We start from the raw sequence: 25,495 nt of genomic DNA on the forward strand, positions 1-25,495 counted from the left end.
TATATATTTCCTTAAGAAGCCATATTTCCAACCAACCATTGTAATCATTATTTTGCTAAAAGTTGATTTTTTTACTTTCTCATGCTTAGCAAGACTAGTACCTTAAAATATCATAAAGCGAAAAATATCCGAGAGATTTAGGTCTAAAACAATGTTAAAATTTAAAGTTAGAAATACTATTTAACTATGTCATTTTTCATAAAACCGTCATTTCATAATAAACGAAGATAAAACTTTATAAAGTTAAAATGAGACTCTGTTGAATACTTTTAATTCTAAATTTATTACCTAAATTAACTATTTGAAATAAAAATGTTAGAAAGCTAAAGAGTCGCAAAATTTGATGTTCTTCCAAATGTTAGCAAAAATTCAGAAATAGGTTGTTTAAAGAATTTAAATTACAAAAAAAATATTCTGTGTTGATTGGATACAACTTAAAGATTTTTTAAAAGTGTTTGAAATATCTTAAAAGTATATTAAAACATTTTTTTAAATATAAATACTGTGAAAAAAAAGAAACTAATTTAAAGCCTGTTAATGTAAAATAAAAACAACGTTACGGAATAATAAAAACTTTAGAGAAAATGTTAAACAAAGCTAGCTGTTATGTTCCATATCGTAAAGTTCTTTGTTAAAATACTTTTAGATTATTAGTTTTAATAAATAAATTAATAAATACTTAAATTTATACAAACTCCATTCATTTTTATTATTTTGGAATAATAAAGTTCACAAATTTGTTTTCCAATTGCAGTATTTCAAGAAAAAAATAATTAATACATAAGTTGTACTCATATAAATATGATAAATGAAAAACGATACCAAAGTTATTTACAAAGGAGTGATGAAACAGCAAATTTAGAGAATTCTAAAAAAAGTTAGTTGTTTTATTTAAACTTTTTTGTTTGTTTATTATATCTTATCAACAAGCAATACTTTGATGGCCACGTTCATATTTTCGCTAAAAGTAATTTTATGAATGCTTTGTTACCACAACTTGAAAGTTTTTCCTACATATTAAACCAAGCTGTAGATTTTATGCATCAAAGGCTGCAAAACGTTTTTTTAATTTCGAGGTTTCAATTACTTATCGATGTAAAAGCTTACTCGTGCTAAAATTAAGAAAACTTCTCAATTTTTGTACACTAGTTATTTAACTTCTGCTAATTGTAAAAACGTTCTAATTTTATATTTCAATTATTTCATACAAAAATATGTATTTAAAGCTTACCGAATTGTTTCCAGTGGTATCTTAATCAATAAAGAGTATATATATATATATATAATTTATTGAAATGAAGATTTTAAAAATACTTGAACATATGTTTCATAAAGACAAAAAAGATTGTCTTTAAATATATATATATACTTTTCAATATTAATACTAATCGTTGATGGACTGCCTATAAGCAAACTTTTTACTTATAATCCTAATAACTTTACTATGAAATATTTTTTTTACTACGTTACAAAATTTACAAAAAACGTTTAACTTCGAGGTTCTCTGTTCTTTTGAACGTTTTATATTTCAAAGTTCGAAAAACTTCATTTTAAAACTTTATATTCTAGCCAAAATTCGTGCATCCTAAAAATTTCGTGATCCCAAAAATGTTTTTCTTAAAATAAATTTGTTGCTTAAGTAACTATTACACAATTACTTTTTAAATATCGCTCCCAAATGTTATGATACTATATCTTAATAACTACATTGCCCATAACATTAGAATTATCAAAACTACATATAAGCTCACTTAAAGCCATAGGGAGGGTCCATATTTTTTTTACAAAAATACATTTAATTAAATTTTCACAGTGTATACTGTGACAAAAGGTTTATATAACAAAAAAATCAAATTAACTTTGGAGATATAACTAGTTGTGTAGAACAATCTGATACAACCGTATGCAAAAATAAATTTATGGTCGATTTTTTTCGAATTTTGAAACATTCATTTAAAGTCTATATCATTTCAATTTTAAAGCAACCCACTTCAAATTTTGGGAATTATTATTTTTTTTTAATATTACAAACTTATTTGTTAAAAGCAAATTTATCAAGTAAAATTGTGACCTAAATAATATTGATTATAAATATATAGTGAACTTTTAAGAAAAAAATATTTAATTGATAGTCTGAGAAAGTTTTAAAAGGTTGCTCAAGAAATCAAGAAGATTAATATTAAGAAAAAAAATTATTTCATTTTCAAAAAACTTTTATCTCTTTAGTTGCTTATCTATCTCAACTTTTTTATATGTAAAAAAACAACTAGCAGATTAGTAGTTTATGTAAAAAAAATAAGACTTAGTTTTAAAAAGTGGTTATTTAACTACCTTCCCCTATGGCCTTAAGTACTACTAGATCTTTAAGAGCACTCTTTAACAAATATACCCTACCCAAAGTTTTATGGCAGCCCTAAAAATTTTAATCCTTTTTTAAAACAAAGCGATGTTTAAATTCTCCAAAAACTTACCAGTTCTAAATCTTATAAAATTGAAAACTCATACAAAGAACAAAAGAACTTTTTTTTTTCTCAATCTTTTTAGCTTACCTATTAGCCGATTATGTGTTTATTTTTGGAGTGAAGTAGGTTTTTAATATTAATTTTTTTTTTCTTTAATAAGTATGAACTTCATAAATATGTCAAGTGTTAAAAAACCGGTAATTATAAGTTTGGAAAATTTTAGTTTTTTCTCGGATGAACCAAAAAAATTAAAATATTATGTTCATTTTGATTGTCTTTTCAAGAAAACTGGCAATTGTAAAGCTACTAAAAAAACTGAAAACTAGAAATTTATTAGTTAACAAATTTATTATTAAAAATTAGAATTATACTAGTCATTGAATTGAATAACGAGAAATAATGAAATACAAGAAGGATGATTAAAATTTTTAACTAACTTTTATTGCTTTAATAATTAAGTTTTGATTTTACAGAAGTACGTAAAAAGTTTTAAGAAAGTTACAAAATAAATGTTAAACGAGCTTATCATAATGTTTTAAGCAAAAAGTCCTGGAAACAAATTAACTTTAAAATCAGAACATTTATGACATCACCAAACTTATTGTGACGTCATAATCAGTTTTCTTCCGCCTTGCTGATGTTCTTTTTAGCGAACCACTCGGCGCTCTTGTCCTTCTTCATCGCCTCGTTCAAAAGCTCGTCTCCTCTCGGGTCCACCTGGCGGATGAAAATTATTTTAACGTGTTGTGAATTTTTCGGTGAAAAGTTTGTATCAAAATAGCTAAAGTCATACACTTTTTATATCAAGATTTCCCACACTTTTTATCAGATGGCCTCCTTCGAAGAAATTAAAAATTATATGGCCCCCTCTACGAGATTACTCAAAAACTACCATTGAAAACACCTAGGACTTTTTTTTGGTCTTCATCTGCAACTCAAGAATATTTAGTGTAAGTTGACTTCATGGCCCATCTGTGGCTCTTTTACTGCTCATGGCCCCCCCTTGTTACCCCTTTGCTGCTCGTGGCACCCTAAGTATCTGTCATGACCCTCAAGGGAGCTACTTGGTCCACTTTGGGAAACCCTGATTTATATATTTTAAACGATATATATATTAGCGATAAAAATTATACAAACATTATAATGTCAGGGTTGTGACTTTTTCGGTAATAAGGTTTTGATCAAAATATAGCCGGAGTCACATCGGGCTAGCCTGAGTTTGTGAGCAAACTGGTAATTAAAACAACACAAGCCTAAAAACAAAACTTTTATTATAAAGCTAGAACACATAAAAACACAAAAAATTACAATAATTTTTTTTTTTTTTTGAATATGAGATTTTAAGTCACATCAAGCTAGTCTAAGTTTATATGCAAGTTGAAAATAAAGATTATGGAAACAAATACAGATTATAGAAGCTAGAAAAACTATTAATAATTATTAAGTTTTTTAAACAGTTTATACATTTTTTAACCTACCAAACAAGGAAATTTACAACAATAATAGTAGGTATGAAAATTTAATTTATTAGACTAACTTGTGGTTACTTAGCAGTTACTTTAAAAAACATAACATTTAGCATAACTAAAATTGATAATTTTTCATATTTTTCGTAGATGAACTGATAAAATAGGGAGTAGTGATGTACCAGACTCACTATCCGGGTCCGTCCGGATATTGCCATTCAGTTTTTAAAAACTCATTCTGACTCAGGCTCGTTTATACTCACTCTAGCTAGTTTTATTGACTTAAACAGTGGCAACCCTGCTAGTTTAAAAATTTTTGGGAATTTTAGAAAACCTTGGACTGCCTCAGGCTAGTTTAGTTTTTTATAAAAACTAAGGCTAGTTTTCTTTTAGATTTTGAATGAGTTAGAGCTGATCCAGTTTTCAATATTTTGTAATTTTCTAGTGTATTTTGTTCAAGAACTTGATTTCAGATTTTTAATTGTAAATAACACCTAAATTTGTAAACCTTGTGGCTAGCTGTTCTACTTATTATTAGATAAAAGTTCTTTTTTTTTCAGTTTTTAAAAACCTCGTTCTGACTCAGGCTAGTTTATTCTAGTGCTGTACCGGACTCACTATCCGGGTCCGGCCGGATATTGCCATTTTTGTCTGTTATCCGGATCCGGCCGGATTCTAATTTGAAACAAAAGTCCGGATCCGGTTCTGGCCGGATTCTTATTTGAAAAAAAAGTCCGGATCCGGTTCCGGCCGGATTCTAATTTGAAAAAAAAGTCCGGATCCGGGTCCGGTACATCACTAATAGGGAGTTTAAACTACTTAAACGACACTTTGATAAGTGCAATAATCATTAATAAAAAAAAAATGTTTTGTTTGTAATATTAAACCGAGTTTAATACAATTCTAATTTTTGCTACTAAATTTTATTTTTGAGCTTAAGAAACTTTTAAATGTATCTAAAAACTAGAAAAAGTAGTTAAATTTAAATTATTTATTTAATTGCATTAACAAAATTAACAAAAACCAGAATAATGCTTTTATCAGGAAATTATTTATATTCTTATTCTTTTACAAACTTAAAAAACAAAGTACGAACCAAAACCATCAGAGTCAAACGTTGGAGTTTAAAACTTTAAGACATTTAAAAACAGACTCTACTAAAAAGCTAACTATATTATATATAATTTATATTTTTTACTTTTAAATAATTATGGTATAAAGTTATTAAAAATATATTTTTAACATTAATGTGTCGTAATATATATTTATTCACTGTAAAAACTGCTACTTACAATAGTGTCTGCTATATTGGTTAGTAAAAATAAAATATTTACAGCATTATAACTCTAATTGAAACAATACAGTTTTTTTAATAGTTTTAATTAAAGCAACACATATTATTTTTGGTTGAAAAACTATAAAAAACTGAGAAGTTATTTTGTAAATCTTAGAAACATTTAAACTAAAATAAGTCTACTTTAACATGGATATTTGTTTAAAAAATTTAAATATTTATAGAATTAAAAAATGAAAATTCTTAATATTTTTTTCAAAAATGGTCAAAAAGAACACTGGTTCTTTCCAAAATAAAAGTTTAAATGCTTTACAATATAACTTTCTCGTTTTAATTCTTAAAGCCACCCTAAGATTTCACCAAAAATTGAAAAAAAGCTTAAGTCTAGCATTACTTGTAAAGGAATTTTGTAACAGACTCAAAATTTATACTTTTAGTGGAAATCATAGTTGCCACAAGATAATTTTTTGTGTACCTAACAGTCGTAAACACACTTATAATTCAATACACTTAGACCTTCACGCCTATAGGCTTTGTCAAACTAAACGAAAGAAAAATTTTTCAACCGCTAGGTTTAACCATTTCCGGCTCACACCGGCTCTGCTTAAAACGAAGTTGTGACGTAACAATCAAACCTGCGAAAGTTCTCTGAAAGCCTCGTCGCCGACGAAGCAAATCTCGTGCTTGTCCGGATCAGCCACGATGACCACCTCGACCGTGGCCTTGCCAGGGGTGTCCAGTGAGACCAGCGGGGTGAGAATCTCGTTGCCCGACCCCTTCACTCCCTCCTCGATGCCCGGCAACTGTTGCCATGTGAATATTGCGGTTGTTAGGTGATTACATCAATTAATTAAACTTTAGACAACTAAATAACTCTTTTTCATAACTATTTTGAATAAATAAACTAATTTATCAGTTGAGTTGCTTTTAGATATTCAGCAGTTATGAAAGGTTATTAAATAATAAAAACTTAGTGATATACCATGGAAAAAGAAATTATACATCATAATCAAACTTGAACAAATCAAACAATAAGCACCTCTGATCTGGGGCAGGCGATGGCGATTCTGCCGAAAGCTTTGGCGTGTTCAACATTCGCACCGATGTGCTTCAGCCTCAACTTGGCCTGACTGTCCTCGTAGCACAAAACTGCTGAGTCAGCGCTTTTTGTCACCACCTTCATGCCTGCCGTCTTCTGCCAGAAGTCTGCGAAAGTTATTTTGTAAAGAAAATAATAGTCATAACACTCACAAGCAGTCTGACAGCTATAAATAAAAAGTTATAAAAAAAAAACGTTGTACGTTTTCACGTCACTATTGATTATTTTTACTCCCTTTAACTTTTACTCAAAACTCGAGAAGATTGCATGACAATCGAAATTTCACACGATAGCATGCTCAAATAAGACTAAACAACAAAATGGTGTTCGCAAGCAACTTAATAGCTATGCCATAAAACTGTTATGACTTTTGAAAACTGAAAAAAAAGGCATTTACTGGTAAGCTTTTTTCTTATTATTTTGAAACGATTAATAAATCATGTGGTTCTGGGTTAAAAAGTAAAATAAATAAATATGTTTGATTAATAAAATGATATGTTAGATTAATAAAACCTATTAAGTTTTTATTAATCTAAAATGTCCAATTATAATAGTTTCTGTAATATAACCGAACAATCAGATAACAAAATTTAGATTTTTTTTAGTTTTACAAATTTTAATTTCCTAAAAACGACAAAGTTATATTTATACTAAACTTATGTAATCAAGAAATATTGAAAAGTTTTAAATTTAATTTTAAAACTAAATAAATTTTGAACAACGGAAAAAAATATTAATACTTTTATTGAGTTAATCTGGAAATAAACAATGTGTAACATTTTAAAGTTCTAAAAAATCACCCTCAAAAGTTTGCAAATATTATTTTTATTACAACTACTGACTTTCCAAAATAGTTTTCAGAAGTCAAACAAAAAACTTTAAATAAATATTTAATCAATCTTGTTTAACTTGTATAAAGCATTAGTTTAAAAGTAAACAAAATTGTTGTATACTTTAGCAAGAAACAAAATTAAGTCACATACACAAAGAACAATTCTTTTAATAATTTATATAAGACAATACACTGTTAAATTAAGTTTTAGCCATAGGTTTTAAAAATCACAAAGCAAAACACCAATATATAATTGAACAGTATATTTCTGGTGTTGAAACTAATTATACTTAATGTAAGATATTCTTTAGTAAAAGAAACGTTTAACAAACCTACAGATTTTTCCAGATTTGAAGAGGATAGAGTGACCATGTTAGCAACAGCTGAAAAAAAAGAATTATATAATTTTTTTTTTTTTTCTTATCATATAACTTATATACTTTTTGAAAATTATAAACTTTAAAAATGGCAAGCTTTTTTTTATTTTCACTAATACTTTAACACGCTTAAATTGTGTTCAAATCAATTAATATTTAAATATTTACACTAAGTTTATTTTAGCTGTAAAACAAACCAGCACTGAAGCTTAATTTGATTAGTTTCAGTTATAATTTGTTTAGTACAGATCCTAGTTGCTCAAAGTCATATATATGTAGAGAATGACTGTGTGATACAATTAAAAAAACTTTAATACTACTTCAAACAGTTTTCTAAAAACTAATATATATATACATACTGCATTAAACAAAGTGCAACTCATAAATCTCACATTTTGGCTTTTTACCAAAAACACAGCATCCAACTTTATTGTCTTCTTCTGAATTTTTCAATGCACAAGATTAAATGTTTCGACAGTGCATCAAATTAATTGTAGTCAAAACGGAACGTAAGTGGAATTTAGAGAACCGTAAATCAGTTTTCACATCAAGACGTTGATATTGACGTAATTTTTTTTTGGTTGGTAAAAGGCAATTTGATGTTATTTTACGGAATCCACATTGTTTTCGTGTTTTGTTGATATCCACAGGGGTGTACATATATAATAAAAACTATAGTGATAAACAAGTCTTGCACATAACCTTTGCACTAAAATAAAAATTTGGATAAATAAATCTAAATTAACTTTTATCTGAAGGCATTTTACTACTTGGTAAAACAAAATTTGTGTTAAATAAATCAAAATGATATTTCATAAGAAGAAAAATTTTTTTTGTTAATCAAATGATTTACTGACTAAATATTGTACAAAGTTTAAATGATTAGTTACTATACATTCTGATTTATAATCTTGTGCTACTTATTTAAAGTCAATAAACAATTAATAACACATAAGTACAGAAACAAAATAAGAAAAAATGTACAGTTTAAAATTCAACACTGCTGGCTGACACTACTAACTTTAAATTTCTTAAAAAACAGCAAAAAACTAACTCAACAACATAACCTTTCAAAAAAAAAACCTTGAACTTATACACAATATTTAAACAAACGAATTCAACCATACTTTTTGAAATAATTTAATATACTTGTATGAATAACAATTGTACAAATCACCTTCATCAGAAGGGTTGAGTACAAACTTGTAGCCGTTTGGATCACAAACTTCGAAGCTGCCATCGTCATTGCTGTTATATTCGTATTGGGACTTCTTCAAATTTCCTATGGCTCTGCTTGAGTTGATGTGAAAGCCCTTTGAAAAAATGAAAACAAGTGTTTCAATAAAAAAATTAAGTTAAACAAAAAAAAATCAAATTTTTCATAAAATTAAAAAAAGTTTTTTGTTTACTTATTTGTATCACAATATTTTATAAGGAAAACTCACACCAATTATTTATATTTTGTAAATCCAAGTTATTAAAAGCATATATATTAAAAGAAAAAAAAAGAAGCATTAAGTAAGTTACATTGATTTGTTTTTTTGAAGGTTTTTACTTTAAAATTTTAATACAGCAGAAAAAACTACCAGTCAAAAATAAAAACATCAAATTATTTCCACACTTAACATAAACTAAAATCAATTATTTTCCTTCAAACAAAACAAACTTGGAAGTCGTTGCCCATAGCGTACTTGCCAACTTCGTAGTTGTAGGTGAGCTCGCAAACAAAACTTGAATCTTCAGCACCGTAGCCAATCATTGTTTTGCTCCAGTGGCCGTTGTATGGCCTGGTTACAAGTTAATTGTAAATAGCACCAACTTTGCACAAAATATATTATCAAACGTTAAAACAAACAATCTATATGAAGAAGACGTTTCAAACTTGAGTTAAATAAAGAGAAAATATTTTGTTTTATACTTTTATCCAAATTGTTAGAAAGGGAAGGTTAAATTTTTAAAACGTCAGAAAAAAGTTAACATATTTCTTCAGATTTACTATCAACAGACAAAGTTTAAAACAAAGTATTTTGTTTTTCTCACCCATTGCAAGTAGCTTTGCATCCTTCAGTAAACTCTTCATGACGCAAAACCTATTTAAAAAAATCACAGATTTTTAATCAAGGATCATAACTATTTGGAATGATTGCAAATTGTTTGAAATTGTTTATTAATTTAACTGTTACTAAACTATTCCAAAATTTATTTTTTAGTTTTAAAACTTTATTTATTAATAATATTTTTTTATACTTTAACACTATTTTGATGTTGAAATTGGGTAAAAAAACCTATTAAGTAGAATCAATGTAAAAACTAGCTGACAGCTTTCAAGAATTATTGAAAAAAATTAATAAAAATTCATATGCAGAATTAAGCACAGGTTTTTTTAAGAATTAGTTATTTAACTAACATTTTAAACACAATTGTATGTTAAAAATAAAGTTTATAAAAAAGTTCTTATTAACTTTAACACTTCTTTTAATGAATTAAGATTTAATTTAAAGTACATTTTTAATCTAGAACAAATATACTTAAGAAGAAGAGTATAATGGTCATATCTAGTTACTTAGCAGCTACATAGAAAAACCAATTATTGAATATATTAAGTATAAAAATACTTAAAAAATCCATTTTATTTTAATTTCAAACACGTAATTATTAGTCTGAGTAAATTCAATATCGCATTATCAAAGTAAATAGTGAGTTTTTATTTGAACACTTATTTAAGATCTATAATACACTCACTTGATAAATAGATGAGTTAAAAAAGCAATTAACTTTCTGTTCAATTTAGTATTTCCTGTAACAACAAATGACTTACTTTCATTCCAAGCACTTTTCTGTAAAAGTCCATCGTCTTTTGGCGATCACCAATTTTGAACACAAAATGCAGGGTCCTTCTCATTTTATATGCTACTTTTTACAAGCTAAAAACAATAAGTTAATTTGAAAATTAAAATTAAATATTTGTCCAACCAAAAACAAAACACCTATATTTATGTTACTCAGTGGAAGTAAAACAAAAATAATAAATATTACAAAGTTTTTAAAGTAAAAGTAGTACACCCTTCATACCAATGTGTTTTTTGTTGGTGTTCATTTTTGAGTAACTTAACTTCTAAACGACTAGATACAAAAAATCAAAGTAGAACAAAAAATGTTGTTTAATTTAATGTAACTTAAAATAATTCTACATCATAAACATTGAAATAAAATTTGAGTAATAAAAATTAGTTTTACATAACTAACAGAAAACAAAAGTATATTAATTTTGAAATATATTATGGCTTTGAAATGTATAGAAGTTGGTCGTAGAATGATTTTACAACAAATATTGCTTGGAAAAAACACACAAATAAAAACATATAAACCTAAACATTAATATCCTATACAAATTATACACTAAAAAACTAATATACAACTAATACAACTTATTACAATAACCAAAAGTAAATACTTTCAAAATATTTCATATAAAATAATTATTTATGTAACCTTCATCATTAATAATTAAATATACATATCAAAAAGTTTTGAATATTTTATTAACTTAATTTAAAATTTCACTTGTTTATGTACAAAAGCTCACCAAATATACAAAAAAAATCAACATAAAAACTTTAAGCTACTAATAAATTTATGTATGCGTTTTTCAAACGCCTAAAACCAGAGGATAACACTTAAACTAAATAAGCTAAAAGTTTATGCTTGAGGTGAATTTTAAATAACCTTAAAATTTGTTACAAAATAATCTTCAACCTGTCAAACCCTTTTTTTAATAATCAAAGATTAAAAGTCTACATAAAAACACCACACAACACTAAAGAATCACACCACAACTGAAGGATCTTTTATTGCTTTTGTGACGTCACAGGTGAATGCCACTGTCAGCGCCAGCCTCCTCCCGCTCACCACCTTCTCCACGTGATGCGGATTCTCACTGCCTGAAGTGAAGAAGCTCACCCTGCCCGCCCTCGGCTCAACAGTGGAAGCCACTTTCTCCTCATTGGTCTCGTCAAACACGAACCTGCCTCCTTCAAACTCCTCCTTGTAGTCTGACAAGTACAGCAGTGATGTGTAGTCGAAAGATCCGTACTGGATCTTGTCAATGTGCTGGTGCCAGTACTCGTCATGGCCGGTAACCGCTTTCTTGTCCGTCATCTTTGAAAAGAAGGTTGGAGAAGTGAGATGGAGAGATGAGGATTCAATGCCAAAAGTTTCACCAATCAGCCGCTTGATTCTCAGCTTGACATCGGAGTAGACCCTCATGTCACTTTCTGTGAATATTTCCCTCAGCTGCTCTTCTTTCAGGTACTTTTTTATGTCAACAAAACTGCTCTTCATCGACATGGCTCCCGAGTGGAGGTCCAGGATGGAGGCGCCTCCCGAGGATCCTCCGTGCTTCATGGCTTTCAGCAGGAGTTTTCTCAACACCTCAACTTCCTCCTCACTCGCTAGCCCGTCCACCACTCCCCTGCCACATTTGGTTGTCGGAGTGCACCCTGGAAAAACCGGGTGGTTCTGGTAGTCCTGGGAGCAGGTGACGTTGACCGTCCTTACTTTTGGTATGAAGTCTGCCTGCCTGGCCAGCACTTGGCTGTTGTCTTTGAAGGCAAAGAAGTAGAAATATGCAAGCAGGACGGGAACAAGTGACGCAATGGCTGTTTTCAAGTTGCTGCTTCTGGTCTTTTTTGCCAATTTCTTTGCAGGTTTTCTTTCTTTTTTGCCCATTTTGTAAGTTTAAATTTTCTGATATTAAAAGTATGTATGTTTAAGTAGAAAAATCATTATTTGATACTTTCATGAAGTTAGGCAGAGTTTATGTTATGCATAATGGCTTTTAAATATTTTTCTTAGTTTAAACAAAAATTTTACATAAGTTTTTAGTTGAGTTGTAAAATTAACAACACCCTAATAGACTAAGTATTTAAGGTTCTGATCAACTTTACAATATAACTAATTAAAATAAAATATAAGTTGTTTGGTATTGTTTATCATTTTCCTTTTAATATTTAAAACTGAGATTTAAAACAATTTAAGAACGAATAAAAATCTAAAATATAAAATGAAAGAATCTAAAAAAAAAATTTTTAATTATAAAGATATTAAGTTAAAATGTATTGGTTGATTGTTGTAATGTGACTGTCAAAATCACAAAATATTTTTCATATTTTTAGCAGGTTTGGCTAATAACTAAATATTAATAAAAAAGTGTTTACTTACAAAATTTTCAATTTATATTGTTGATCAAATGTAATTTTATACTTTAATTTATGCTTTATGTCATTTGAGTTTCTCAGAGTTTAACATTAAAGATCAATTAGTTAAATAAAAAATAGGAATATTGATACAAACTTCACTAAATAGTACTTTTTGATTAAAATTTAACTTTTTTTATTGTCTATTTTGTATTTTTAAACATAAAAAACTATTAGTAGCCTTTTTTTGCTATCAAAAAAATTACATAAGTGCAAGTCAGAGTTACCACTATTTGATGCAAAAAAGTTAGCCTGTGTAATAAAAAACTAGCTAAATTACATCAATCTAGCTGAAGTTTACTTAATAATTGAATTGAAAAAAGTAGTAAAAGCCATAAAAAAATGTAACAAACTTAAACTACTCATAAAAATTCACAATAAGATATTTACAAAAAAACTTAATAAATACAAAGTTGTAAAAACATACAAAGCAAGCCTGAGTTTTTCAAAAGACTAAAACTAGCTGAGTTATTCGAAAGAATCTGATGTGTAGCAATGCTGTTACAAAAAGTCTCTCCTTTTTATGAGAAATTTTTAATTTTAAATAGGTTTAATAATCTAAAACTTAAAAGCTTTCAAGCTATAAAAGGATTAATTCCAAAAAACTTAACTTCATTGACACAAAAAATTAAGGGCATAGGGGGGGGGGGGTATCTTTATGGTTTTTGATCTTATTTTATATAGTTTTTTCTAATCTACAAAATGCTTTTTACAGATTTAAAAAATTCAAAATAAACTTTTAGATATAGCCAGTCAAAGTCTGAGGCAACAATAGGTTCCTTATGGGAGGCGCAAACTAAAACGGCAAAAATAGACTATTTCACTAAAAATCTATCTCCTCCTACGTTTTTTGAGATAACTACCTCAAATTTTCAGGAAATGTTCCTTAATATATTTAGAAAATTCTGTTGGAAGGAATTTTTAAAAAATAAAAAAAAATTATATAAAAAATAAACAAAAAAAAACAGTTTTTTTTTAGTTTTTTTGTTATAAAATTTTTATTTTTATTTTTTTTTTAATTCCTTTCAACAGAATTTTATAAATATTGCAAGAAACATTTCCTGAAAATTTAAGGTAGTTATCTCAAAAAACGTAGGAGAAGATAGATTTTTAGCAATTTCTAGTTATTTGCTGTTTTAATTTGCGCCTCCCATAAGGAACCTATTGTTGCCTCCAACTTTGACTGGCTATATCTCAAAAATTATTTTGAATTCTTGAAATCTGTAAAAGGCATCTTGTAGCTTAGTAAAAACTATATAAAATAAGATTAAAAACCAGAAAAGGGTGTTTACCCCCCCCCTATGCCCTTAACATGGTTGCCGTTGGTTTTTGAGAATTTTTTTCAGGTTTGCTGAATTTCTTCAAGGTTTTTGAAAGTACACGTTTTCAATCTATTTTTAGTTTAAAGCTAAGTTTAAGGTTAAAAACTGTGTTAAGTAGTAAAACAACATTAAAAAGATATTGTAAAGCTACTTTTAATGTGCTTTTTAATAAAAAAATGTTGGATAATGACAAAAATGTTTGTTCTATATGATACATTTTTGGTGTCAAATGAAAATTTTAACATAACATGCAAAAACTTTTTGAAATTTCAGGATTTTTTAATGATTTTTATTCAAAAAGTTCTTAAATTCAAAGTTTTCTCAGGACTTTTTTAGCCTAAATTGTCAAGTTCCAGGATTCCAGGTTTTGTGGCAACCGTGAATAAGGAATTTAATAAGTTTAAGTTACTTTTAAAATTTTTGAGAAAGTTATCAAAAAGAACTTTGGGTCTAGACATTATGGATTAGAAACATAAAAAATTACTTTATCTCATGAGCTAAATATGCTTTAAGGTTTAATCAAGGTTGGCACATGATTTAAAAAATGATAACTTTTTAGGTACAGTGTAAATTCACTTATCCAGACGTGTTGGGTAAGATTTTTCAGTAAACATGTCTGGATAACTACTTTTGAGGATAAGTACAAACGATTTTTTTTTATTAAGTAATATAACTGCTGTATAGTATGCAATGCATAATAAATAATTAAATGTCTATAGTAAAACCAAAAAGTAATTATGAGCAAAAGATAGTAAAATAATAAGTAATAAAAGCTTAATTAAAAAGATAAGGTTTTCAAAAAAGGTAAAAAAACATCAGACTTATTAACCCTCTGCAACAATATATTTTTTTGAGGGTCAAGCTAGTAAATTCAACATTTATCACTCTACCGGCCTTAATTTTCAATTAAAAAAAAAAGATTAGTTTTTGTTTATGAGAAAAAATAAATTTAATTTATGTTTGAAACAGAAACAAATTAATCAAAGTGAAAAATATGTAAACATATCTCTAGTTTTGAACAAAACTTGAATGTAGCTTTAGTAGTTGTATACGTCAAAATAATAAACTAGATCACAGTATTTATAAATACACATAACATTTTCTTAAAGCATGAAAGCTCAAATATTTGTATCACACAAAAATATTTGTATTAAATGTTGAAATTTTTTTGAATTTTTCTGAAACTGTCTGGATAAGTAAGTGTCTAGATAAATGAAATCTGGATAAGTGAAAAAGCACTGTATTCTGTACTTAATCAAGGTATTTTAAAAGTACATTTTTTTTTGTTCAATTTAAAAAAAAAAATATGTTTACAGTAAATGAATATTGAAAAAATACTGTAATGCTACTTTAAATGTGTTTGATAAAAAAATGGTGAATATGATAAATTGTTTGTATCTAATCTAAATTTAATAATTTTGCACGCCAAAGCTGTTTAAAACTAGTGATGTACCGGACTCACAATTTCGGGTCCAGCCCGACTTGGATCTGGACTTTTTTTTTTCAAATTAGAAACCGGACAGAACCGGATCCGGACTTTTTTTTCAAATTAGAATCCAGCCGGAACCGGATCCAGATTTTTTTTCATATCAAGATCCGGCCGGATCCAGATATCAGACAAAAATGGCAATATCCGGCCGGATCCTGACCCGGAAAAAGAGTCCTGTTCATCACTAGTTTTCACATAAAAAGTAGAGCTTACACTTGTAGTTTCAAAATTTCATTTCTATAAAATCTAAAAAAACTATGAATAACTTTAACTTTAGTATAAGGAAAATTGATAGAAAGATAAAGTACATCACAGAAACAATATCTGGTAGCTAAGATTAAAATCTATTAAGTAAGATCAACTTGTAAAAATCAAGGAGGACCCCCCTATAGCCTTACTAATCTAAAATCAATTAAAATCAAGTTCTCAAACAAAATTAGCTAGAAAATCACAAAATATTAAAAACTAGATCAGCTTAAACTCATTCAAAATCTAAAAGAAAACTAGCCTGAGTTTTTCAAAAAATCCTAAAACTAGCCTAACAATTTGGTAGTAAAGTTTTTAATTTTACAACATAGGTAAAGAGTTGCATTGCTAAAATGTTTATTTCATAGTTTAAATGTAAACAAATGTAAATTAGCCTCGTGTTCAAAATGAGCCAATCACGGTAGGTGTTTAATTTTAACTGACAAAAATGACTTGTTTTAATTTACAAAGGGTTTGTTTTAGAAAAAAATACTTTTATGTAAGCTCTTTTTTACTAATTAGATCCAAATCAGCCGGAACCGGATCCAGACTTTTTTTTCAAATTAGGATCCAGCCGGATCCGGATATCAGACAAAAATGGCAATATCCAGCCGGATCCGGACCCGAATAGTGAGTCTGGTACATCACTATTTAAAACACAAGTTATTTTTTTGCCTAAATTGTCAAACCCCAGGTTTTTCCAGGTTTTGTGAAATCCTGTTTTTTATTAAAGCAAATTTTTAACCTTTTAACATTTTTATTTTTTTTTTGTTCCTTTAAGCTTTTGATCAGTGCTTTATTTTACTCATTTCTATATAAACATACACCTATTCATAGTCTGAGATTTTATTCTATAATATATAGTCACTTACACATCAGTAAAAATACTAAGTGAAAACACAACAATGTTTACTTTAATACACTTACAACAAGATTTGTATAGACAGTTTAACAATACATTTTGATTTTTCAAGTTTTTCTTGTACTAAAACTATTCTTTTTATGACATTACCACTTCTCCCTTCTATGTTATTTCAAACTTTTAGCATTTTTTGTGGTTGCTCTTGTAGAAAGTGCAACAAGAACAATTTTAATGTGAATGAACATAAACATCAGTGCAGTGCCCATGGCAGATAACAGTTTTCCAGCAGTAGTGAGTTAAAAAAATTCTATTGTTTTACAACTTAAGCAATTAATTGATTAATTAAAGAAAAAGAGGTTTATGTTAAAACTTTAATTTTTCTTGTTGTAAAAATTTAAATAGCTTAAAATATTAGTTACAGGGAAAGTAGTGTAGAGGTAACAAACAAAAAGTTTTTAAATTTACTGACCTTAATAAATAATAGTTATAAAGTATATTGTCTCTCATTAGCTACTTATTTAAAGTCATAGTTCTGAGGTATTGAAAAGGCTGAGAGTAACATAATTTTCAATTAAATTACTATTATAGATCACTTCTGCTTTATTTAAGGCCTAAGGGGGTGTCCACCTTAGTTTTTACCAGTTGATCTTGTTGTGTTGTTTTATCTTAGATATCAAATGTTTTTAGCCACTTAATAAAATTCAAAGTAAGATTTGAGATATTAGCAATCAAAGTTGGTGAGCTAAATAGGTTCTTAATGGAAGGTTCAAACTAGAATCACAAAAATAGATTTTTTCACTAAAAACATATCTTCTCTTTCATTTTTAAACCAATCTTATTCAAACTTTTATAGTAAGCCCATCATAATATCTAAATCAATTTAATGGAGAATTTAATTAATTATGAAAATTATTAATGAAACCATAGATTGGTTTTTCTTTTTTTATTTCAAAAATTTTTTAAATATTTTTTTAACTTCAACATCTAAATATTTTTATACTACATAAGAACTGTTCTTAAAATTTGAGATATGTAGCTTAAAAAATAAAGAATGAAATAGTTTTGTAGTGATTTTTCAAATTTAAAAGAAAACTGACTCTAAAAACTTGGTGGTCCATAGTTTGTATCGTAAACTTTTTATTAAAATTGCATTACCTAAAGTGTGATTTTTTTCTGTTCTATAAAAACTGACTGGTAATTACCTAGAATGACGATGCACCAGCATCAAGTTGAAATTATATTATAATCAATGTCTTTTCTAACAATAATTTTAGGTCAAGTATTAATGTTTTGTCTAAAATGTTCAATCTAAAAAGATACCTAAAAAAATTTAAACAAGCTATATAAATATATAGTAAGAGCTAAATTAAATTATTATAAACTAAAATATTTTATCAATTTTATTTTAAAATATTGAATCAATATAAATTATTGTGATAATATAACTAATTTATTGTCAAGTGAAAGCTATGAAATATTTAAGTTTGTTAGTTTGTGATAAATAAGTTGAATTCTGCTTATGTATTTATAAAATAATTATTTTTAGCCTAAAACTATGGTTTAAAAAGACATCAAATAAAATATAATTTCACCTTGATATTGGTGCAACATCATCCTAAGTACTTACCAACTTTTATGCTTTATGCTTTCATATAAGAACCAACCTTAATTTTTGTAAAAAATGTTGGACCTCCCTCTTTGGCTTTAAAAGATAAAGGTAATAAACAACATATTTTTTTAATGATTCAATCAAAATATCTTAAACTGTTGCTTTTGTAAAAAAAAGTTTTTGGGTGTATCAATTTTAAGTTTTTGTGGAAATACTGGTATATTTCCACTTAGTTTTTATTAAGAACTCTATTACCATTTATATAGCTGAACATAATTGCTGTTGGATTAATATGCATTGTAAATAGATCACATAGCAATGCATAGTTTGCCTAAAAAATAATATTTGTACAACCAAGCATTTTACACAAAATCACCTAAGTAAAAAATAAGCAAACATACATTATTAAATTATAAAAGTTATCAGCATTTAAAATAAGATATGGGTATTTGTTATTAAACTTAATTGTTTACTTTTGAGTTACAAAGTTTTTAAGTTTACTGAAAAATACTGTAAAAAATAAAAAAAAAAATTTTAAACAACGCTTTTTTTTTTTCTGTTTCTTTTTAATCTTAAAGCTAGCACAAGCTCAAAAAAAAATAATTGAACATATATTGTTTATTTAACATAAAACAAAAACCGAGCTTGAACTTAGCTTGAGAGCATTTTTAGGAATTTTATAAAAAGGTCCAAACTTATGACCCAATTATTTTCCTTATCTTAATAGCTAATTAAAATATTTTTTTTAATCTAGAGAACGATCCTTTGTCTTTAATTAAAAAAAAATCAATTAAATTAGGGTTTGAATTTTCTAGTAGGGCCCATTTAAAAATGTTGTGTTTCTTTTCTAGTTTTTAATTTATACAACCTTTTCTAAAAAGTTTTTTTTTTTCAAATTTTTTTTTAAACATACTTATTAAAATGAGTTTATTGATGTTGTAATTTTTTTTTTCAATTATTTTTTTAATTTTTTTTTATACCATAAGCCTGAATAAACTTTTCAGAAAAATTCCAATTTTGCACGTTTTCAGATATAAAATTTTTTATGCAAAAATAAAGTATTTTAATTAACTTTAATTTTTTATAGGTTTGTTTAGTTATGTTTTATGATGTTGTGATATTTTTTTTCCCAGTTTATTATTGCTTTAAAAATATAAGACCCATACAAGTTTTACCTAAACTCTTAGCACTTTAGCGAGAAATCCCTCAAATAGCGTTTGACTTTATTAGTTTGTTTGTATTTAGTGTAAGACTAGAAACTATAAGCCCGTTGCGTTGTACAACTTTAAATACAAGTCAACTCAGTTATTAATTATTAAAATTCTTAAAACCTTAGCCCTCAATTTTTCTAAGCGACACAAAAATTTTTTGTTTATTGTAATACATGTAATTTTAGTATGAAATATAAATTTAAAAAGAATTCTACAGTTCAAACTGTATTATCAGTAATTAGAAAAGTTTTGTTGTGCTCGTAGTTATAAACAAACTGAGAAGCATAAACATTACTTTTTAAATTTTGTTAAATCAATCTCGATGCTGTCAATATTTTTTATATCAACAAACTCTATGTTCAAAATGCATTTATATATTTATTAAAATACAAATTCCCAGTGTAGTACTCTCTATAGTGCTGTATGTTTACCAAGCTAAATTCTAGTGTACTTCGACTTACTGAAAAAAGTTTTTAAGAGCTTAACATGTATTTTGATAATTGCAAAATTAAAATTGAAACAAAAGTAGAACTATAGCGAACATAAAAATAAGACTATACTATCTATTTAAATCAAAATAAAGTTTTTTTTTTTACAAATAGACATCGTATCTTGTAGAACTGGTTTACGGTAAAACTAATAAATCAAAAATTTCTTAAAATTTAGATAGAGTAAAATGAACATGACAGTGCATTTGTGTTATTAAAAATCTAAGGACTAAAGAAATAAAAAATATATAAATTAAGTTCTTTGATATAATGATGTTAAAATTTAAAAAAAAAAGTAAAACAGAAAAAGCAAAACGCAATTAAAACCTAAAATTATTAATTTTTTTTATGCTTTACACCAGGGTTTCCCAAACTCAATTACTATATCGCCCCCTTTTCAGAAATTTGAAAAATAATCGCCCCCCAAGATTTAAAAAGTAGTTTTTCTCTTGAGTACAAACTTTTGAGCCTAAAAATTTGTGTTCGATATGTAATTTAGTCTGGTATTTCTTATGCACGCACTTTTGGGCTGTGTTTAAAGTAATTTAAAGGGCTTGGGATATTAAGTTACAGTTGTTTTCTTATAAGCCCAGTAAAGTGTCTTAAATTACTTAAATTTTAAAAAGCCTTGTTTAATCAGTAATCAATCCTGATTAAATATGAACTGTTTTGAAATTAATAAAACTTTTAGGGTTGTTGTGGACAACTTTTGTAGTCAGCAATTCATGTTTACTAAAAAATCTTTTCTTGTTTCAACTCGTTAAAAAAATGTAATTGCAGGCTGCATATTTTAAAAAAATAACAAAAAGAAAATTAAAAAGCTCGAGCATAATTGTAATAAAATGATTTACTATTATTGTGATCTAGGAAATACTAAAGTAACTGAAAACCAAATTGAAATTCTTTTTCAAAATCATAAGCATCAAAAAACTAAATTTTGTTTATTTTGCACAAGTAGTTTTCAAGTTACTTAGCGGATCGAAATTTGATTGGATCTGGACCGTACGCTACCCATCTGAAATTTTAACTGAAACCTGACATTATAACTATCTCTCATTTAACGAATTTCGGACATTTAGAAGGGAATACTAAGTAACTTATTTAAGCCGCACAAAATACTTAAATTATTTTATAAGTAGGCATGTTCTAAAATTAAATACAAGAGATTAAAAAACTATAAAAGAATGAACAGATTATTTTACACATAGTAAAATAAATATTAAACCACCATTGCTGATCTAGTTTTAGGAAGTTTGACCAACTGGCTCATTATCTCATGAAAAGTGGTTTTATCAATAGCTTCTGTTAATGCAGTAAAATTATTTATTTCAATGCTAAGATATATAATAAGCAAGTTAGTTGTAAAATTAAAAATTTAATTTTAAACATTTTAAACAATATTTTTTGTAGTAGTTAACCATTAAATAGTATTTGACTTGGAATAACCTTTAAGAAACTAAACCTTAATTTTAACATTTTTTTTCTTAATTTAAATTCCAAAAAAATCAAATGTTTTACAGTTAGTTCTGGGAACAGAAAGTAATCAATTAAAAAATTCTTTAAATTATGTTAAAACTTTGTTTTGTCACTGTAGCAGTCTTTTTGATGGCTTATTTAAAACTGTTTAATTTTATTTTTTCTCTAGTTATTAGCGTATAATAGTTTACCAGAAGAAAATAGTGAAAAACTAAAAGCTATTGTTGAATTATTAAATTAAACAACATATTCTAATAGCTAATATATTAAAAAATAAGATAAAACAAAAACAGTTGTATTAATAGTTTAAAATTATTTAATATATAGATTTTCTTACAATAATAAATCAATTAGAAAATAAATTTGAGTTTAACAATTTTTTAAATAAAAAATTTGAAGTCATTTCAAATACAGACATCAAATCTATACTCTTTTAAAACCAAAAAATAATTTTTGAAATAAAAACTTTAATGGTTATTTTTTTTTTATACAGATTAAACGAGTAATCACAAAAATATGTTAAATAAATTTCTTTCAAACAAATACTTTAACCACTATACTATAAAAACTTTTAGTGTAATGTAAATCGACAAATATAAATTACAAAATTAACCAGGTCAAAACAAAGCTATTAACATATTCAAAACATAAACCATTTTATAAATACAGTAGACTTCCTCTTCAGTTCGCATTTTGAACAAAATCAAAAAGTTTAACCTCAAAAATTGTTACCATTTTTTATACAAAATGATAAATTTAAATATGTTATATGCAATAACGTTATGAATAAATATGAAATCAATTAAAACATAAAACAAACATTCATAAAAAAAAAGATCTATATAAGCTATTAAATATTGTGTATTTTTTGTTTTATTAATACTTAGTTAGTAATAGATTTTATTTAAATTAAATTTAAGAAAATATAAATTTGAACTTTTTTTTTGGTTAAAAAGTGCGAACTCAAGAGGAAGTCTACCGTAATTAATATATATTAGGAATTATGCAAACCTGTTATAGAATAAATAACTTAGAATAATTTTTAATATAAAAAGACTACTTAAATACAATACAAACTAGGTTAAATAAGAAGTATTTTAAAAGATCAAATAAATAAATAAACCTTTCATAAAATAATGTCTGCTACTGAATTCTAATATAATGCGAAGGATGAGGTTCATGAATGCTTGCAAATTTTTCTAATCTGATTCTAAATCAGTCAAATAAAGCCTCAAGTCACCTCCTTTACAAATATCTAGATTAGATATTTTGCTCAAGATGTTGATAACTAAACTAAAAGCTTTCTCAACAACATAACTAGAAGGAAAAACTATACACAACAATCTAAATTCCTCTTAAATGATTGGATACTTTTGCCTTAGTTTTTGTTGAGTCCAAAAGCTTTCATATCGTTCTTTGGAAAAAATTACTTTAAGTTCAAGGCCAGTTTGTAAGTCTGAGAAGGTTTCCTGTGAGTCGTTTTATTCAAAAAGATCTGTCACGAAAAGGATCTATATTTTTATCTACATGATAGCTTTTTTGTGTCAAATCGAAATTTTACTACTTAATATGTTGAAATTGTTAAAAGTTCCAGATTTTAGATTTTTTTTTGCGTAAATTGTCAAATTCCAGGTTTTTAGGTAAATTGGCAACCCTGTATAGTTTTATTTCTTATTCTAACTTAATAACTTTTCAAAAAACAATTGGAAGTATCATGAGGTTTAGTTAATATAGAAAACATAGATTTTTACAAAGCATTTATGATCCTAAATAACATGTATTTCAGGTTAAAAAATAGGGAGAGGAATTCCGATCGTCTATGATCTATGTAATTGTTAAATAAGAAAATATATGTAATTAACATGAAAGTAGGAGCCATAAGTACTTGATTTTTTTCTCTATATTTCACATAAACACAATAAACTTTTTTGTTTAAGTTTTACCTCAGGGTCAAATATTTAATAGCAAGTTAAAATTAGTAAAATAGCAAGATATAAAGTAAAAATTTTATGACAACCCAAAATTTTAAAATCGCCCCCTTTTCGCCCCCTTACTAGTTATCGCCCACCCTTTCGCCCCCTTACTAATTATCGCCCCCCGAATTACTAAAATCGCCCCCAGGGGGGCGATATCGCCCACTTTGGGAAACCCTGCTTTACACCGTAAATATAAATTTCAAACTATGCATTTTTGGAGTAGAATAAATTAAAAAAGTTCAAATATATCTACAGAAGTAAGCAAAAAAATCATATTTTGTTTACCATACTTTTTCATAAAAAAATTGTAAATACATTTAAAAATTAAATACACGTAATAAAATAACAAGTTGAAAAATCAGTTATTAAAAACAATTGTTTTGTAATGCAGAAGAAAAATAATAACAACGTTTAATTACCAATTTAGTTAAGATATGTTAGCCTTAAAAACTTTTGATTGTACTTTATTATATCTTTAAAACATACCCTCATAGTTATCAATGATACAGTTTTCTACTGAATCGAAAAATAATGATGCTAGTTTACATCCATCTTACTTGTTTATGAAAAAGAATTTTGAAAAAGGTTCGAAAAGCTTAATTGAAAGTACCAGTGAAAGAAAATAAGAATTGTTTTTTACATGTTAAAAGTATATCTTTTTTTTTGTAATGATTTATGTATATATATATATATATATTTATTCATTTGATTATGTAAAAAGCAATAGGTTTGTACGACCGTTTCGATCATGAGATATATGGCCATAAATACTCATCAGTAAAGTTTCATTAACAATGTTTAACAATTTAGAAATTTAAATTTCTATATTTATTATGACGTAGTTATAACGATGGTTTTATATAGTTAAGTTTGATCTTGTTTAGTTTAAGAATTTATGCATTTTGAAAGGTTTGGAAAGGTTGTATTAGAAAAACGTAAACAGTATTCGAAAAATGTTTTAAATTATTTGTGTTCGCAGCTTAACTTTACTTTCATTTTATATTGAGTAAGGTATAATTTTGCTAATAAGGTATTTTTGGTAATGATGCACACATTTTGTATTTCGCTTTCTTAATTAGTGTTTTGTTCTTGTCTGATTTATCAATTTCAATTTTTGAAGTTGCAAAGTTTACAGCTGAATTTAATATCGAATTTAGTTTTTGTTCTGTTTAGTATTTCCCATCTAAGTTGTAGTCTGTATTGTTATCTTTTAAACTCCAAATGTAGTTTGCTAGTTCTGTTGTATGTCTTTTCTTAAAGTTGCTGAATAAAGATTTGTGATTCCTATATCTTTGTTTGAAAATATTTCCTGTAGGTCCTAACTCCTAAGTCCATTTAGTTTACTTATTGGATGTTACTGTTGATCTATATATTATGTTTGAAACTACACATTGATTTTTTAAAGGAAAAGGTTCTTTGCGGTAATTGCAAAGTTTATCTATTGTGCTGCTTTCATCATTTATATAGTTTTTGAATAACATTTTTTTGTTGTGTGCAATTATTTTGCTTCTAAAATTACATGTACAACTGTATGATATTTTAATTGTGTTGCGGTTGAATACTTTTTTAAATGGATGGTTTTCATTAAAGGATCTGGTAATCATATTCAAAATTAGTTTGCTTATTTTAGAACTTACATTTAGACTTAACGATGGGTTGAAAACTATTATATATATTTGTCTATTATTTCTTTTTGATAGAGTGGTCTTATCGTGTTTTAAGGTACGTTTGTAATTGACTGAAATTAATGAATTGTTTCTAAACTAATGAACCCCTTTCGTTAGTGGTGGACAACTTTTTTAATCAGCAGGTAATATTTATTAAAAAATCCTTTGGTGTGTCGATTTGTTATTAAAATGAACTAACGAGCTGCGTCATTTAAAAAACTAACATAAAACAGATTTTAAAAATTTGAGAAATTTATAATAAAATGATTTAGTATTATTGTGAGCTGAAAATTGAGTTACAAGCGTATTTTAAAATATTAAGTATCAAAAAACTAAATTTTATTTATTTTGCACAATTAATCTT

General features: G+C 26.6%; 2 protein-coding genes across 2 annotated transcripts; both read right to left on the reverse strand.

The window, feature by feature from the left end:
- Positions 1-2,697: 2,697 nt before the first annotated feature.
- LOC145837145 (glyoxalase domain-containing protein 4-like) lies at positions 2,698-10,474 on the reverse strand. Its single transcript, XM_082944914.1, has 8 exons — positions 10,349-10,474; positions 9,571-9,620; positions 9,197-9,317; positions 8,708-8,843; positions 7,486-7,536; positions 6,262-6,428; positions 5,858-6,025; positions 2,698-3,179 (listed from the first exon to the last, which is right to left on the reverse strand). Exons 1-8 carry the CDS (start codon positions 10,430-10,432, stop codon positions 3,078-3,080), a joined length of 879 nt encoding a protein of 292 aa, XP_082801040.1. The 5' UTR covers positions 10,433-10,474; the 3' UTR covers positions 2,698-3,077.
- A 628-nt stretch (positions 10,475-11,102) lies between these two features.
- Positions 11,103-12,271, reverse strand: LOC145835880 (2-oxoglutarate and iron-dependent oxygenase domain-containing protein 3-like). The gene has a single exon (XM_082943630.1). It carries the CDS (start codon positions 12,256-12,258, stop codon positions 11,356-11,358), a length of 903 nt encoding a protein of 300 aa, XP_082799756.1. The 5' UTR covers positions 12,259-12,271; the 3' UTR covers positions 11,103-11,355.
- Positions 12,272-25,495: the final 13,224 nt, after the last annotated feature.

This window comes from Thalia democratica, chromosome 5 (assembly GCF_965202585.1).
Source record: "Thalia democratica chromosome 5, ktThaDemo2.hap1.1, whole genome shotgun sequence".
Lineage (NCBI taxonomy): Eukaryota > Metazoa > Chordata > Thaliacea > Salpida > Salpidae > Thalia > Thalia democratica.

Bases quoted from the DNA above. Each gene is read 5' to 3' on its own strand.
- LOC145837145 (XM_082944914.1), bottom strand. From the start codon at position 10,432: ATGAGAAGGACCCTGCATTTTGTGTTCAAAATTGGTGATCGCCAAAAG. The intron at 9,318-9,570 runs GTGAGAAAAACA...ACTTGTAACCAG, and splicing joins TGCAAAGCTACTTGCAATGG to GCCATACAACGGCCACTGGA. The intron at 6,429-7,485 runs GTTTGTTAAACG...TAACTTTCGCAG, and splicing joins AAATCTGGAAAAATCTGTAG to ACTTCTGGCAGAAGACGGCA.
- LOC145835880 (XM_082943630.1), bottom strand. From the start codon at position 12,258: ATGGGCAAAAAAGAAAGAAAACCTGCAAAGAAATTGGCAAAAAAGACC.